The sequence below is a fragment of the Pundamilia nyererei genome, unplaced genomic scaffold (genome assembly GCF_000239375.1).
Source record: "Pundamilia nyererei isolate P.nyererei 1_Seehausen unplaced genomic scaffold, PunNye1.0 scaffold00116, whole genome shotgun sequence".
Classification (NCBI taxonomy): Eukaryota; Metazoa; Chordata; class Actinopteri; order Cichliformes; family Cichlidae; genus Pundamilia; species Pundamilia nyererei.
The window spans coordinates 1,656,656-1,671,837 of NW_005187517.1; the positions used below are offsets into that span (position 1 = coordinate 1,656,656).

Sequence of the window (15,182 nt, forward strand, 5' to 3'; positions counted from 1 at the left end):
CCACCGCTTCTGCGTCAGCCCCAGCCAGGAATTATTCGGGGCCCGTGGCTCAAGGGTTGGGAGTTCGTCTTGTAATCGGAAGGTTGCCAGTTCGAGCCCCGGCTGTGTCCTTGGGCAAGACACTTCACACGTTGCCTACTGGTGTTGGTCAGAGGGCCCAGTAGTTTCCAGTTCCATCCACAATCTGTAGAACATAAAGCTGTCTTTCCTTACAGCAGTGATTTCCTTACACTGTACAGTCCCTTACAGTGCAACTGGTATTGTTGCGGCAAGAATGCCACCCTTGCTGGTCTGGTGTCCACCCCTGAGAATGGGAACTGTACAGCAGCTCCAAAGAAATGGCACCGTCAGCACTGTAGAAGTCTTAAGGGTTAGCAATATCTAAGAGTCTGCACACATAAATAGCCGGGAAATACCTGATCTTGAGTATACGTGATGCTTTTTTAAAAGCAATGTACATTTTCGTTTCATTTGAAAAGCTGTCCCATACTTTCCCAACTTTCTTGGGTAAACAGGACAAACCGGAAACAACACAATTCCAAAAAAAACAACAAAACAAACAACAAAAATTGGTTTAAGTGTTGTTGTTGTCATTTTGGTTAAAAAACTAGCTTGAACTTTTCTTCAGCCTGTGTTTTTCAGTGTCTGCTCCCTGCTTGATGTTCGCTCCATACACCAATGCATGTCCCAGTGTGGACATGCAATTTTGATTGTCGTTTTACAGCTGCAGAGTTATACTGTCCTGTTCAACCATGTGCGCCGTTGGGTTTTGAAGTTAAATGAAATCAGTATTTAAAGTATTTGAAGGTTTACTTTCTAAACGTGAACTAGTTAAAAGAATTTGAGGAAAGCACATAGATTTTATTAAAAATGAATTCCCAGTGTATTCCCAGCTGTGTCAACATAAATTGGCCAAGAACAACAGCTGGAAATGCAACTGGGACCTTCAGTCTGACTTTCCTTTTGCTTGTTTTTCTTCATTCATGACTCACAAAATGACTGTTTTACAATGATTTCTATCCAGTGGAATATACCGTCTTTATTTTAATAAAAACTCATTTCTTGTATTCACACTGGAGTAGGCTTAAATCACTCAGGCGAATATAATTTGCCGCTTTCAGTCTCGTGGCAATGAGCCAATGCGGAGCCTATGCATGTGTGTTTACAGGGATGCTGTGAACAAAAATCTGTCACACAGGCTTCATCGTGCAAACTCAAAAGCAAGGTATAGTGTGCACACAGGTGATTGATGATTGTTCATACAATTAGCTTTGGCTCCACATCGTGATTCCTGCTTGTCAGAGTTCCTATCTTCCTTTGCAACATGAGGGAAACAGCCACGCATTAATAACAAGATAACATTGTGCGACCTTTCCTTTGGTCACTTTTCTCCTGTGTGAACTATATTCGGTGCAGATAAGTGGAAGTCGGGCTGCATTTCGATCAGATCAGAGAGGAAGCTGGTGATTTAAAAAAAAAAACGTTCCAGCATTCTGGAAAAACTTGAGTAGCTTGTTCAAATAACTGTCCTGGTGTAAGCATGTAAGCCGGCTGCTCTAGTGGAGATGTTCAGTGACCAGCAGTACAGTGCTGTGGTTGTTTTCAGTGTACAGCAGCTATACTATATTTATAATTACTGGGTGTAACTGAGAAGCTTGAAGGCCCAGGAACGACACATTCTGTGTGCTTGTGGCACCTCCTGGCCACTGCCAAGTCAAGAGGTTGAAACAGAAGCTGGTTCACGTTCCCCTGGATATAAAGCCGCAGTAACAGCTAGTCACTCACACCTGGAAAATTCTTCACCGTAAACACAGGATGAATCTAAGTGACTCCTTTATACTCTAGCAGATGTTGCAACAGGGATTCTTAAACAAGTGTCAGATCTGGAACTACGGCAGCATACTTTACATCCCTTAATGTCGCGCACTGGCTGAGGCCACATCGCAGTACAAGGGTAACATTTTTATTTAGCAAATGCAACAAAGGGTGTTGGTGGCTTTGCTGCAATAAGACCTTTCTGTGTTTGTGTGTATGCTTGCAGCAGGAGTTCCACAAGAGAACGGAAGTGTATCATGGCAGCATGTTGACATCACCTCTGGAACAGGGAGTCACTCTGTTCCCTCCACTGCCTGTCCCACCCTTCGGACACATGCATGCACACACGCGCTTATAACACATACAGGCTTTGATGCCAACAAATAAGAAGCAGGAACTCAGATACCCATGAGATGTTCTCAGTAGAAGGTTGGATTTAGGTTTACAGTTAGTCACAAACCGACCATTAAGCCGTGTGATCTGGTGCATAAAATGAACATAATGTAAATACTAGATGCCCACAATTGAACAAGTTTGGGTGATTGTGTTTTGTAAGGTAAACTCATAATCTGATAGACCATAAAGAGAGGTACAGTCCATCCAGAAAACTTTACTTGTCTCACGTTTTGTCTTGTTATAGTCTTATTACAAAATGGATTATATTTGTTTTTCACCTCAAACCCCCCCCCCAAAATAAATAAATAAATAAATAAATAAATAAATATGCATTTTCTTGAAATTCTTGAAAATGTATTAAAAATCAAAACAAAAACATAACATGCACATAAGTAATCATAGTGTTTGCTCAGTACTTTGTTGAAGCACCTTTGGCAGCTATTACAGGCTCATTATTTTTGAGTAAGATGCTACAAGCTTGATCCCAATATTTTGGGGCAGTTTCTATAATTCTTCCTTGCAGAATCTCTGAAGATCCACCAGGCTGGATGAGCAGTCATTTTCAGATCTCTCCAGAGATGTTCAGTCACATTCAAGTCTGGGCTCTGGGACACTCAAGGACATTCACAGAGCGGTCCCAAAGCATTTCCTTTGTTTCTTGACTGCGTCCTTAGGGTAGTCGTCCTATTGGAAGATGAACCTTTGCCCCAGACCAAGGAACGGAGCACTCTGGAGCAGGTTGCTATCAATGATGTCTTTGTGCATTGCTGCATTCATCTTTCCCTCAACTTTGACTAGTCTCCCAGGTCCTGCTGCTGAAAACCATCCTCACAGCATGATGCTGCGACCACCACGCTTCACTGTAGGGACGGTATTGGTCAGATGATGAATAGTCCCTGGTTTCCTGCAGACATAATGCTTGGCATTGAGGCCAAAGAGTTCAACCTTTGATTCATCAGACCAGAGAATTTTGGTTCTCATGGTCTGAGAGTCCTTCAGGTGGCTTTTGGCAAACTCCCGGTAGGCTGTCGTGTGCCTTTTACTGAGGAGTGGTGTCTGTCTGGCCACTCTACCATACAGGCCCGATTGGTGGAGTGCAGCAGAAATGGTTGTCCTGTGGAGGAAGCATCTGGTTCTTGGTCACCTTGCGTTCTATCTCGATCACTCAAAAATTGGCAGCATGGCCAGTTCTCGGAAGAGACCAAACTTCTTCCATTTATGCATGATGAAGGCCACTCTGCCTTTCAAAATCATGTCCAATTAACCAAATTTGACAGATTGACTCCAACCAAGTTGTAGAAAATATGTGAAAGATGATCAGTAAAAATAGGATGTACCTAAATTCAACTATGAGTGTCATGGCAAAGGCTGTGATTTTCAAGTAAGAATATTCACTTTGTCATTATGGGGTATTGTGTGTATAATTCTAAGTTGAAAAATGAACTTATTTGAGTTTCCAGATAGACTCTAGATGCTGAGAACTGTTTTTATTAGTATTGAGCATCAAGCCTGAATTCCTTGTTTAAAGACTCTTCCATTTGAGTCGACTGTAAATCACCAAATTAAATTTTAAACTTACACTCCTCCTTCAAAAACAACACTAAATATTAAAAATGGTTGCCTCTACTTTTTGTTTTTTGTTTCTCTAGGTCGTAGATTTTCTAAACCTGTTAACTCCCCTGCTCTAAGTCACTATAACAACACCAAATTATCTGGTGATGCTATAGTTGGCTTTCTTTTACAGTCTTTTTATATAGTCCCAGTTATTAATTGATTTGCAAGTATGGCAAAATTAATGATGAACATTCATTTTTGTAGCTCATTAGAAAAGCAGTTTAAATCAATGAATGTGTTGTTGGGGTTGGTGAATACAGTCCAGGAACCAATCTAAGTCTATCAGATTAAAATCACTGATGTACAAGTAATACTGAAAACCCAGGCGTATCTGCGGGTACTTTCCAGATTATACTCTGAAACACCTGCTCCTTTTTCTAGTGCAGATGTCATGTGCAGCAAAAAGGCTTTAATAATGATTTAAAGATGTAAAGACAAAAATCCCATTTCATCTAAAAGCACTAGGAAGACTTTTCCCCCTCTGGGGCATGTTCAATCTGTCCTCTTACTGAGGCCATCTGCATCTGATGCCGAGGTCACAGTCACCAGTCCTGCTGTCAGGAATGAACCACTCCCACACAATGCCCATCATTGTCCAAATATCAAGACTATTTTTAGTAAGAAACGAAAGGGTAGGGGCAAGAGAGTTTCCAGAGATGTGTGGGTGTGTGTGTGTGGCTGCAAATGGCTTGCTCTATGTGCACATTTGTTTTTACATTTGTAGGCCTGTGTTCATGTCTTGTTTGTGTGTTCAACCCCTCCCTCGTTCAATCCAGCTACTGTTCTGTGGTGGTGGACAGGAGGTGCAGTGAGAAAGGGGAGGGAGCTCTGGTTAGAAAGCATCTCTTTGACAACATTAAACTCCCCGTTCCTTATTCTGCCAAAAGGCTAAAAATATTAGAAAAAGGACCCACTTGTGCGTAGCAGATGTTGCAGAGGGGGAGGTGGGGTCTTTCCTGCAGCACACGGGGACGGGAAGAGGAGAGCGGACGTGTGTCTGTTTTCTCCAGCTGTCTGCAGGGATACACGTCTGCACGTGAGTGTGTATGTGTGAGCAAAGTTTTTCCTCTTGAGGTCTCAGGTAGATGTTTGCAACTTCTGTTAGTGCTTTGGAAATGTAGACAGGCCTCAGCTGGTTAGGACTGGAGCTTGAATGGCCACATGTAGCCTATTCTTATAAGGGTTTGTCCATCAGTAACTGTGATGATTAAAATGAGCATCTATAGTGAGACGGAGTCAATCGATTTGGTGGTATTATTATTATTATTATTATTATTATTATTATTATTATAATTATTATTACGTTCAGAGAGTTTTGTGGTTCTTTTCTCTAACAAGTTGTTTCTTTAGGGGCTCTGAGTACTAAATGGTGGATAACACATGCTTTACCAGAGGAAGATGTTTTTTATCCAGTGCAGCAGTGACAGTAATTGCTATCCTGGGGACCAGGCTCTGCATCGCAGGTTGTTTTTAGTGTTCATGCACTCAGACTCTACCAGCTGTTTTCTGTTGTAATCCTACACAAAGTTGTAAACCTCCTTCACTGTGGTTTCCTCTGCTGGACTCCCAAGTTGAGCTGACGGGAATGTTTCAGGAGATTTGAGTTTTGAACTCAGTTTGCACACAGCTTTCCATCAGTGCAGCGGCATGTCTTACAAATACATGAAAAAGAGATGCTAACAACAGATGGACATTAATGCTTTTGGCTAATGCTTAGCTCTTTCCTACGATGCAGTCATTTGTTGTTGAATAATGGGAGATATAAGTTCCCAACTTGGAAGAGCCATCGAAAATAAAGAAAAACTTCAGAGCTTAGGAAAATGCTGATATTATGTAGGTAAAAGCTAATTTAATCTGTAATATTGTTTTAGATTGTGACTGTCAAAATAGACGTACTAAGCTCGGTTAGACAAGTTTTTTTTGGTTTTTTTTTGTTAAATAGTAGCTAAACACAGTTGTCACAATAATTAAGGCGCTACATAGAGCAGAACCCTAATGTTATTAGCAAGATACACTGTATCTCTGAGGAGTCAGGTAAAGCAGTATCTGTCATATCCTGAAACTGCCTCAACATATTGTTTAACATACAAACCATCTTCTTAAGTGATTTTAAACTCATTTTTTGGGTAAGGAAAGATAAAGGGGCTAAACTGAGCTTGCTAACACAGTATAAAACATTTAGCTTAACAGCTACATTAGCTAGTATTTTCCTATATACTCTATATATTCAATGTTTATTTAAGAAAGCAAATATAACATTTTTCTTTTCTATTAAATAAGCCTCAAAAAATGACTGACTGTACCTTTACCAAATTTCATTATGTAGGATTATTAATTTGAGATTAAAACATTCTTTAAAATACCAAAAATTATCAACAGGTTACTGAGTGTTATGGAGCAATATTAGCCTTGTGTTCCAGAAGCATCAACTCAAGTTAGCATGTTAGCCAGCTAGCATCGGCGTACCTGTATGCTGCTTTGTGTCATTTGTGTCATACTTTTAACCAGCTTATGTAGGAAAGGGAGCAGTGTGTCACGATTTATGAGATGAATCACTATTGGAAATTCTGAACACATTTTAATGACCACTAAATCTGTTTCCATGATAATTAGTTATTGAAAAAAAACAGACCTTTCAGCTTTTAGTTATTTGGGGTTTTATGGAGACCTGGAATGTAAACATGCCTGTCTCTAAAGCACTTTGGGTGATATTCTGTTGTTTGAATGTTCTGTAGGACAGCGGTCCCCAACCTCCGGGCCATGTACCGATACCGGTGTGTGAGTCGTTTGGTACCCGGCTCAGGTGTGAAATTCATGGTTTTCAGGGTTTTTGTTGTTATGTTTTATCTTTCTTTTCTTTTTTTAAATCTATTTTATTGTTAACTCGGTTTCCCTGGGTCTTTTCCCTTGTGTTATGAATAAATCTTCTATTTTTGGGTACCGGTACTGGTTTTATTTTGTTGAATTTATTAGAAAAAACACCTTAAAGGCCGGTCCGTGAAAACATTGTTGGACATAAACCAGTCCGTGGTGCAAAAAAAGTTTGGGGACCGCTGCTATAGGACATTGATAAAACAGACGTGTGACAGCTGATTTTTAGAGTATGTCTGATGCATAATGTTTCATTTCTAAAACATAATTAATTTCACACAATTCAGTGGGTTACATCCTGGACTTAGAGGATAGAAAGTATGATATCATTACTGGCTTTGATATTGATTAGATTGATATTTGAATTGAATCGCCCACCTCTGCATCCTTGTAGTGTTGATTTAAGGAAAGTTGGCTAATAAACAAAAGTAGCAGCTGCTGTGTGCAACTGTAAAAGAACATCATTTTTACAGTCAGATATTACACATATTTAACTTTTCGATTACTATTTATTATCTTTGACTCTTCTGTTGGAGGCATATGGTGCCATCTATTGTGGGCTCTAATGAAACAGCAGTTATTTGCTGCTTTTAACAGCAAACAGACGAGTCATAATAATTACAGCGTGCAAAACCACCTCACTTCAAGTCAACTTGGTACCATGACTGAAGCTTGTGATCACATGGGTAATGAGTTTGCAGATGGTCATGTTTTACATAGTGCTTGAAAGACTTTTCATCCGTGTTGGCTTAAAGCATGAGTTTGTTCTACTAAATGATCCTTGGGATGAGATTGCTTGGTCAACAACTGCTTCCAAGTTTGAAGAAGGACATTGGAACCTCTGTGAGTTAATCAGTTAATCAATCTTAAAACCAAGCAAATGCCACACTTCAAACATTTGGTATCCATTCATTGCCCTTGTTCTTGTTACACAGAGGTTATTCTGCATATAGAATCACCATATTGTGTTGCCTTTGTTACACTTTCTTGGTTTTCATGCTTTTACCCTCAGGTCCTCTCGCCTGAGAGAGGCTTTTTAAACACCTTAACAAAGAATTCAGTAGCAGAGCCCCATATCACTGTCTGACCATGATTGCCTGTGGTGGGACTATATAGTGGTCTTGATTGTGTCTGGAACAGGAAGAATGCTGCCAGCCTTTCCTCAGTGTGTTTATTTCTCAGCCCACATCACCGCTGTGGTTCAGCTGACAGTAACTAGTTGCTTTTTTAAATTTCAGTGTAGGCCCCCTTGTGTACAATAATGTATATTTTAAAGGTCTATTGCATACTTTTATAGATGCATGCTAAAGTCCCGGAGGAGTTTAACTAACTTGCTTTGTCAGTGGGCTTGAATGTCACTGCGAAGCAATAGAAATAGAACGTGCATTACATAAAGGCAGCAAGACTGGTCACGAGGAAAGGCAAAGGAGCGTTTGTTGTATTCAACATTGTATTGAGTCAGAAGATACGTCAAAACAGGACTAGATAAGATGATGCTAAACTGTAATGAAATCTGAGTGGATTTTGGTCTGCTAATGTGATAAAAGCACCAACAAGAATAGACCATATGAGTCAAATAAAATAAAAAGTCCCAGCATTTAAAATGATACGTCACCCACAAGTACTGGCAAGATGAGCTTTTCCAGCCATGTGTTATTATATAACATACACCAGCCCCTGAGCCACCCACCCTATCCTCCTCCACCATCCAAGGTGCTGCGGTCGCAGTACACTTGTACAGCAGCAGGCCAGCAGCCGCTGCACACAGCAGGCACGAGGGTGATGCCAGGCGAGGCAGCTGTCCAAACACTGTCCGGTCCCTAGAACAGAGCCAGGGAAGCAGGATAATGGAAGAAGTGTGCAAACAGCTCCCTTTCTTTGTTGCCAAGGAGTAAAAGCACAAGCAGAGGCAACAAAACCCTTTTTGTCTCTGTATCACTTTACTTATCCAAGGCTATGGACACGTTATGGACACGTTAGCAGCACGATTGCTTTCTTAAATATAGCTGTTTACTCTGGGTGACGACAGCACTGGTGCGTGTTCGGTGTATGTGTGGAGGGGGAGGGACTCGTATTTGATGTCAGATAAGACCCATTATGCAGCAATCCTCACACTTGGCCCATGGATTCGTATTGCAAACCTCCACAGAGTCATATGCAGATTTGATCCCATGTTGAGAAACAAAGACTCCGTGGGTGGAAATGACAACACGACACACATTAATGTACCCACACTGGCACACACGCATGAAATCAAACACACATACATGTACACTTGGAAACGTAAGAAAGAAAAGATGGGATTTTCTTGTACTTTCACTTTAATTAGCTGTCTAGTTCGATACGTTTGCTTTTTCCCCCCTCTCTTTTCACAAATCTTCACACACACACTAAGGATTAGAGTTGGTTATGGGCGGGAATCTCATGGATTATTACTGGAAGACAGTTACACAACCAGAACAGAAGTTTGAGAGGCAAAGGGAGTAAAGGAAGCACCTTCATTCATACACAAGTCTGCATGTTAAAACTTTAAGCTTCTGCTACTGTTATAACCAACTTACTCACCCAACTTTTATTTGATCTTTTATTTGTCTCTAATTAATTAATTTACACTGGACGCTGCAGTGAAATGACTATAATTCAAGAGTGTCGAACTCCAGGCCTCGAGGGTCGGTGTCCTGTAGGTTTTAGATGTGTCCTTGATCCAACACAGCTCCTCAACATGTCTTGAAGTTCTCCAGAGGCCTGGTAACGACCTAATCATTTGAATCAGGTGTGTTGACCCAGGGGGATGTCTAAAACCTGCAGGACCCCGGCCCTCGTGGCCTGGAGTTCGACACCCCTGCTATAGTTGGTGTAAGGATGACTGACTGAAAACATTGAACGTCTGCCAAGTCGAAACTCTTGGATGAAGGTTAAACAAGGACTCTTAAGTGTTTCTAACAGTAGCATGTCTAGTCCAGTATTAGGCATGTAATACAGTGTAAACCTTTGTTCTGTGTGTGTTTGTGAGCAGGCAGGCAAAGGAGAGCCCCACGTCTTCAAGGAGAAGACTTTCAAGAAGAAGCGGCAGTGCAGCGTGTGTCGGCAGAGCGTCGATAACGTGGGCTCCTTCTGCAGAGGTGAGAGTGCTCCTGTGTTGACTTTCTCCCACTAATTTGGTTGTTATTAAAAATAAAACCAAAGAAAGAAATTGGACACAACTGTAAGGTCACTAATCCTAACCTTTGTTTTCTTTTCCCCCTCCCACTTGACGTGTTTTTCTCAGTATGCAAAACAGCCACCCACAGGAAGTGCGAGGCAAAGGTAAGGATCGACCGCCAAAGGAAATAGTTTCAGGCTTGACTTAGATGGAGAAAAATAAATTCTGTATCGCTAAACACAAAAATTACAATACAGAGGAAATTTTTATGTTACTTAATGTTTCACAAAAAACTGCACACAACAAGGATAAATGCCAGTTTTCCATGATGTGTGTTATTCACATTTCATGGCATCCAATTGTAGAATTAGTGGCAGCTGGTTGTGTCAGAGAGCCCAGTTTTTAGGGCTTGATTGACAGCAAATACTTTGGCAACAGTCCTCATCCTAACCCTGATGTTTTGTGGAAAAACAAGATTCCTGTCCCCTGATTGCAAAGACGGGGTTAACACTGAGGTGAAGGCTACTTCAGCAGCTTTTCAAAGAAAAATCCCAAATATTTGTTCAGTTTTCTGAGGAGTTTTGGGGCTTTGGACTTATGGCTAAACAAACAACACATGAATTTTTTGTGAGAATAATTACTATTAGCATCCCTTCTTAACCCCAACACTGTGTTTTGGAGAAAGATAAAAATGACTTTTAGTCTTTTTTAAATGTGAATAGTTTTTGACGTGTCATTTGAATGATTATTGTCTTTGTTTTTTTAGAAGAACAATTTCATAAGAACAAAAATTACATATTCTGAATGGCCAGAGCAAGGATTGGGGAGAGGTCTAACTTAGATGGATACAGATATTAATTGCTGTAAACTTGACTCCTATTAAGGTCACTAAATTAAATGCATTTGCGTGTACTCATTAAGCCAGTTCCCAGGCACTGAAATGATAAATGACATTAAGGAAACTCTTTGAGGTTGTCCAAATATAATGCTGTCACATTCTGAGCTGAAGAGGATCATGGGAGTGATAATAACATGAAATAGACTCCTTTTTTTGTTGTTGTTTTTTTTAACGACGTGCTAAATAAATATCACAAGTTTATAAAGCATAACAGTGAAAGGTAATGTTACTTTATGATTAACTTTTACATCAAATAAAGGTATAGGTACATGACAGTATCTCTATAAAAGCAGACATCTCAGGAGCCGTTCTAAAAAGAAGCCTGTTCATTTGCATTCCTCAATGTAAGCTGCGAGCCTTCCTTCGAACACCACACTGCTGGCTCTGTGAAAGAGTCATTGATAGAAGTATGGCATAATGAATGGACAGAGTGATGCTGAGGGGGAGAATGTGAAAGGCGCAGAAGGCTGAGGCAGGGAACCTTGGCAGGCAGCAGCTGACTGAGATAAAGCTAAGGGGTGAAGGCATGTGGCAAAGACGAGCATCATTCCTCTAGCATCCCTCTGTCCTCTTGTCTTTTATCTGCGGAGAGCCTTGGGGATGAGTTCAGAGATGAAAGGATGGCTTTGAAACAGCACACGCAATAAAAAAGTAAAATCAGCTTTTTAAGGACAGCTTGTGGTGTTGGTCGCACAGAGTTATAGGTTGGTTATGACTCTAGAGTGGACATAGACCAGTAAGCCACAACATTAAAACCACCGACAGGTGAAACAAAGAACAATAAAAATGTCTTTACAATGGAATGCTCTGCTGGGAAACAACCTTTGTTACATACTATCCACCTAAAATATTGCTGCACCACATCACTGACTACAGTAGTCTCCTATACCAGTGGAACTACCCCTCCAAACTGTCAGAGGTGAAGGAACAGGCCTTATCTGTGTCTATGCTTTCACAGTCAGAGCTGAGAACCTACAGAATATAGGAAGATGGTTTTGATGTTGTGGCTGACTGAAAATAGTATTTGTTTTCTTCCATTGTAGGAACTGTCTGTCTGTATGCGTTGTTGTGAAAGAGAAACTCCAAGAATTAGATGAGTTTTCAGTAACGCAGCTGGTTTCTTATTTTAACTTAAAAGTAATGCAACATAGCATTATAGCAGCACAGCTAGCATGATTGTGTTTAGATGTAAAACCACAACTTGAAATATAACTTTACTTTTTAATGACTTTAGACAAACAAAATACAGTACAATGTGTTCACTGGTTAATTAAGAGATACGGTTAACTTCACCTTTAGACATAATCAGAGATTTAATCAGTTTTTAAGCTAGGCTAGGTGCTAGCTAGAGCGCTATGTGTTTGTATAGCCATAAAAGGCTGTGTCAGTGTTCTTGTTTATCTTGTCATGTGATTTTGTTAACCACAATTCTAGCCCTGAACTTAAACCCTAACCCTTTGCTCTGGAGACGAGCGACAATTATTTTGGGAAAAATGTAAATAAAGACTTGGGAGAATAAAATAATTACAATGTTTGTGTCAATTTGTACAAATCAGCAGTTTGGCTACTTATGCTCCTCATTTAGCAGTACATATTTTAAATGGTGAGAAATGTTCCAGTGTTTTCCAATTTATTAGGAAAAAAGTTGATTATTCCACAGATATTTTATATTTTTAAGATTAATTACAAAAAAAACAAAGATCGGGATGTTCTTAAACAGCCTTACTATAACTGTTTGATGTGTGGTTGTTGACTGGGAGTTAAACTGTGATATCCATCGCTGCTGCCCAGGAAGGGAGAGGTCGGATAAGGGAGGGTGTGGAGGACTGGCTTCTCTGTCCATATTAGCTGTTATCTAACCTTATGTATAACGCAGAGACTTGAGGAGGGATGAAGGATTGGCATTGGTCTTTCCTAATCTGAATTCAGATATTTGAAGTAAAGACAGTGACACAGCAAACTGAATAAAAATGAACAAGCTAATGCATGTCACCTAGTTTGTGGTAAACAGGTGTAGTTACCTGTGTTAGAGCAGTTACTTTGCATGCCATTCACGTTGATTTTGTTAACAATTACATTGTCTTTGAATCGCCCAGCTCTCCTCTCCTCCCGTTTGTGTGTGTCTGTGTTTGTATGTGTGTGATATTCCTGCATACACACACGCCTAAGCACTTCTGTAGGTCTGTCATCTGTAAGGCATCCTGTTTACCACACCATTCAGTATGTTGTCAGAGTAGAATTCAGCTCTGTGACGGTGGGAAAAAAAAGAAATCATAAACCTACATCTCATAAAGATTGACTGGTAGTGATTGTACTCTGCATGTTTTTAATTTCAGTTATTCTGCTCCCTGCTCTTTGCCCATGAGGTCAGCAGCCTCCAGCTGCCTCGTCTCTGTCTCTATTAAAAAGAACAGACTCTCACAGAGACGAGCAGAAGGCCATAAACAGTTTTACTTCACCATGTTCTCTCTCAGAGAATAGTCTCCCTTATCTTTGATCCCAAGTGGAAAATTTAGTCCGAAGGGAATTTGTAGGGGGTGGTGGGGAAGGAGATGGCGGGGAGAGAAGAGAGAGGGGGGCGAGAGAGGAACAGTGGGAGTAGGAAGGATTAAAATTAGTGAAATGCAGCCCGTGACGATTTGACCGGCCCGTCTGGTCTAATTAGGCAAGAAGAGGCATTTCCGCTGGTCAAACTACGGGCTGGTGGCTAACTACTTGGTTCCCAAACCGAGTCACGCCCACCAGTGATCAGTCAGGCAGGATCAATGGATGTGTGGCTGACTGCCAGATGTGCTGTATCAGACAAAACAGAGCTGACTGAAAAGAGCTCCTGTAGATTGCTGATGGTTTCTTACTGTAAGCAGTGCTTTGAATTGACATCTGAAACCAAAGGCAATCTAAAAGTTTTAACTTTGTTTAAACCCTTCGTATAAGGTCATAAGAGGTCAAATCTGATAACATTTTTTCCTAACTGGTGTTGCCAACCATCCATTCATCTATCCATCCATAAATACTTTTTCTTCAGCTTATCCAGTTAATGGTTATGGGGGTCCTGGAGCTTATCCCTGCTGTCATGGGAAAAGAGGCAGGGTACACTCTGGACTTGTTGCCAGCCTAATATTCCAAATTAAATATAAATTAAATTGCACATTTCACAGTTTCATGCGTGTATTGTTGTACTGCTTCATCCACATGAAGCAAGATTTCTCAGCAGAACAAGATAAGCGTTATTCACTTTCCCTGTTTTAAGTATTATTCCACCACTGACTGTCTGCGACTGCAGTTCAGTGAGTAAAGGAAAACATTTCAGAATGGAATTTCATTGTTTTAGGGGTAAGTCGTCCTGCAGATGGTGTATGCTTATGCTGGTAAAGTGGGGCTGCATATCACAGTAATTACACTCTCTGGCCCCGCCCCCCACATATTGGGATTGCTTATTGTCTCTCGTCCTTGCCACAGCTCTCATCCACTGAACATGTCAAAATATATTTTACATGAGGCTAAGCTGTGTGCCGTTTGCATTGCCTGCTGTTCTCTTTACAAGAAGAGGCTGTACAATCAAGTACAGATAGAGTGGAAGTGGGGGAGGACGCAGGGATGGGGGAGAAGAGCAACATAACCCGCCTGATGTTTCTCTGAGCCTTTCATCAAGACAGTTGTGGTTGCTGTTGTGCTCCTCGGGGCTCTTTTTTTCTAATAAGGAAATTCAAAACATAGAAGTACTTTCAGGAAAAGAACTCTTTGAAGTGTCTCCTGCGCACTTCCTCTACTGTGACAAATTTCCTGAAGGATTCAAAAGACTGTGTTGCCACTTTCTTTCCTTTTTTAACTTTGCATTAACTAACGTGACACTCTCAAAAACATCAAGCAGTTGCAGGCTAACAGAAGCGATGAGTGGATGGAATTTTAGAGCAATGTCAGAAACAAAAAGTTGACCAGATTCCCTGTTTTCCCAACATGCAGCTGACCCCGACATCCCTGTTACTCTACAGACTTCCCGTCACTATAGGAATATGTCACTCGTTGCTATTAGAGCATGCCAGCTGCAGCATGCTTTTAAGCAGTCTCCTGTAACAGGGAGGCTTAAATAAGAAATATCCATCGCAGCAGTTTACTGTAAGAAACCTTTTAATTGTTTCAGTAGGTTGTTTTTGGGGGGCCTCAGTGACATCAGCAGCAAGTCATTCTTGTGGCGTCTAGCCCGGGCCTCTGGTTCCCCCCCTGCAGTTCCAGTATTTCACTAAATACTCGTGTAGTCAGCATGAGTCATTCAGGATAACAGGATCCAACTGCATCATTTTAACATTACTGGGACCATGACTGTCTCTTCTGACTCAACGAACTTTATCACAGACAGCTCTGGTAATTGCTGAGATAAGTTGGCATGTTTTCAGTTCGTGTGTGTGTGTGTGTGTGTGTGTGTGTGTGTGTGTGTGTGTGTGTGTG

General features: G+C 40.9%; 1 protein-coding gene across 6 annotated transcripts in view; it reads left to right on the forward strand.

Moving 5' to 3' along the window:
- The window catches only part of tns2a (tensin 2a), a 64,301-nt gene that overhangs the window by 9,724 nt on the left and 39,395 nt on the right, over positions 1-15,182 (forward strand). For 5 of the 6 annotated variants that reach the window (XM_005742049.2, XM_005742051.2, XM_005742050.2 and 2 more), the window contains exons 2-3: positions 9,713-9,818; positions 9,965-10,002. In XM_005742049.2, coding sequence (XP_005742106.1) covers positions 9,713-9,818; positions 9,965-10,002 — 144 coding nt within the window. Of the gene's footprint in view, positions 1-4,800; positions 4,862-9,712; positions 9,819-9,964; positions 10,003-15,182 lie in introns of those variants that run through there. The other variant, XM_005742053.1, reaches the window with a different exon arrangement.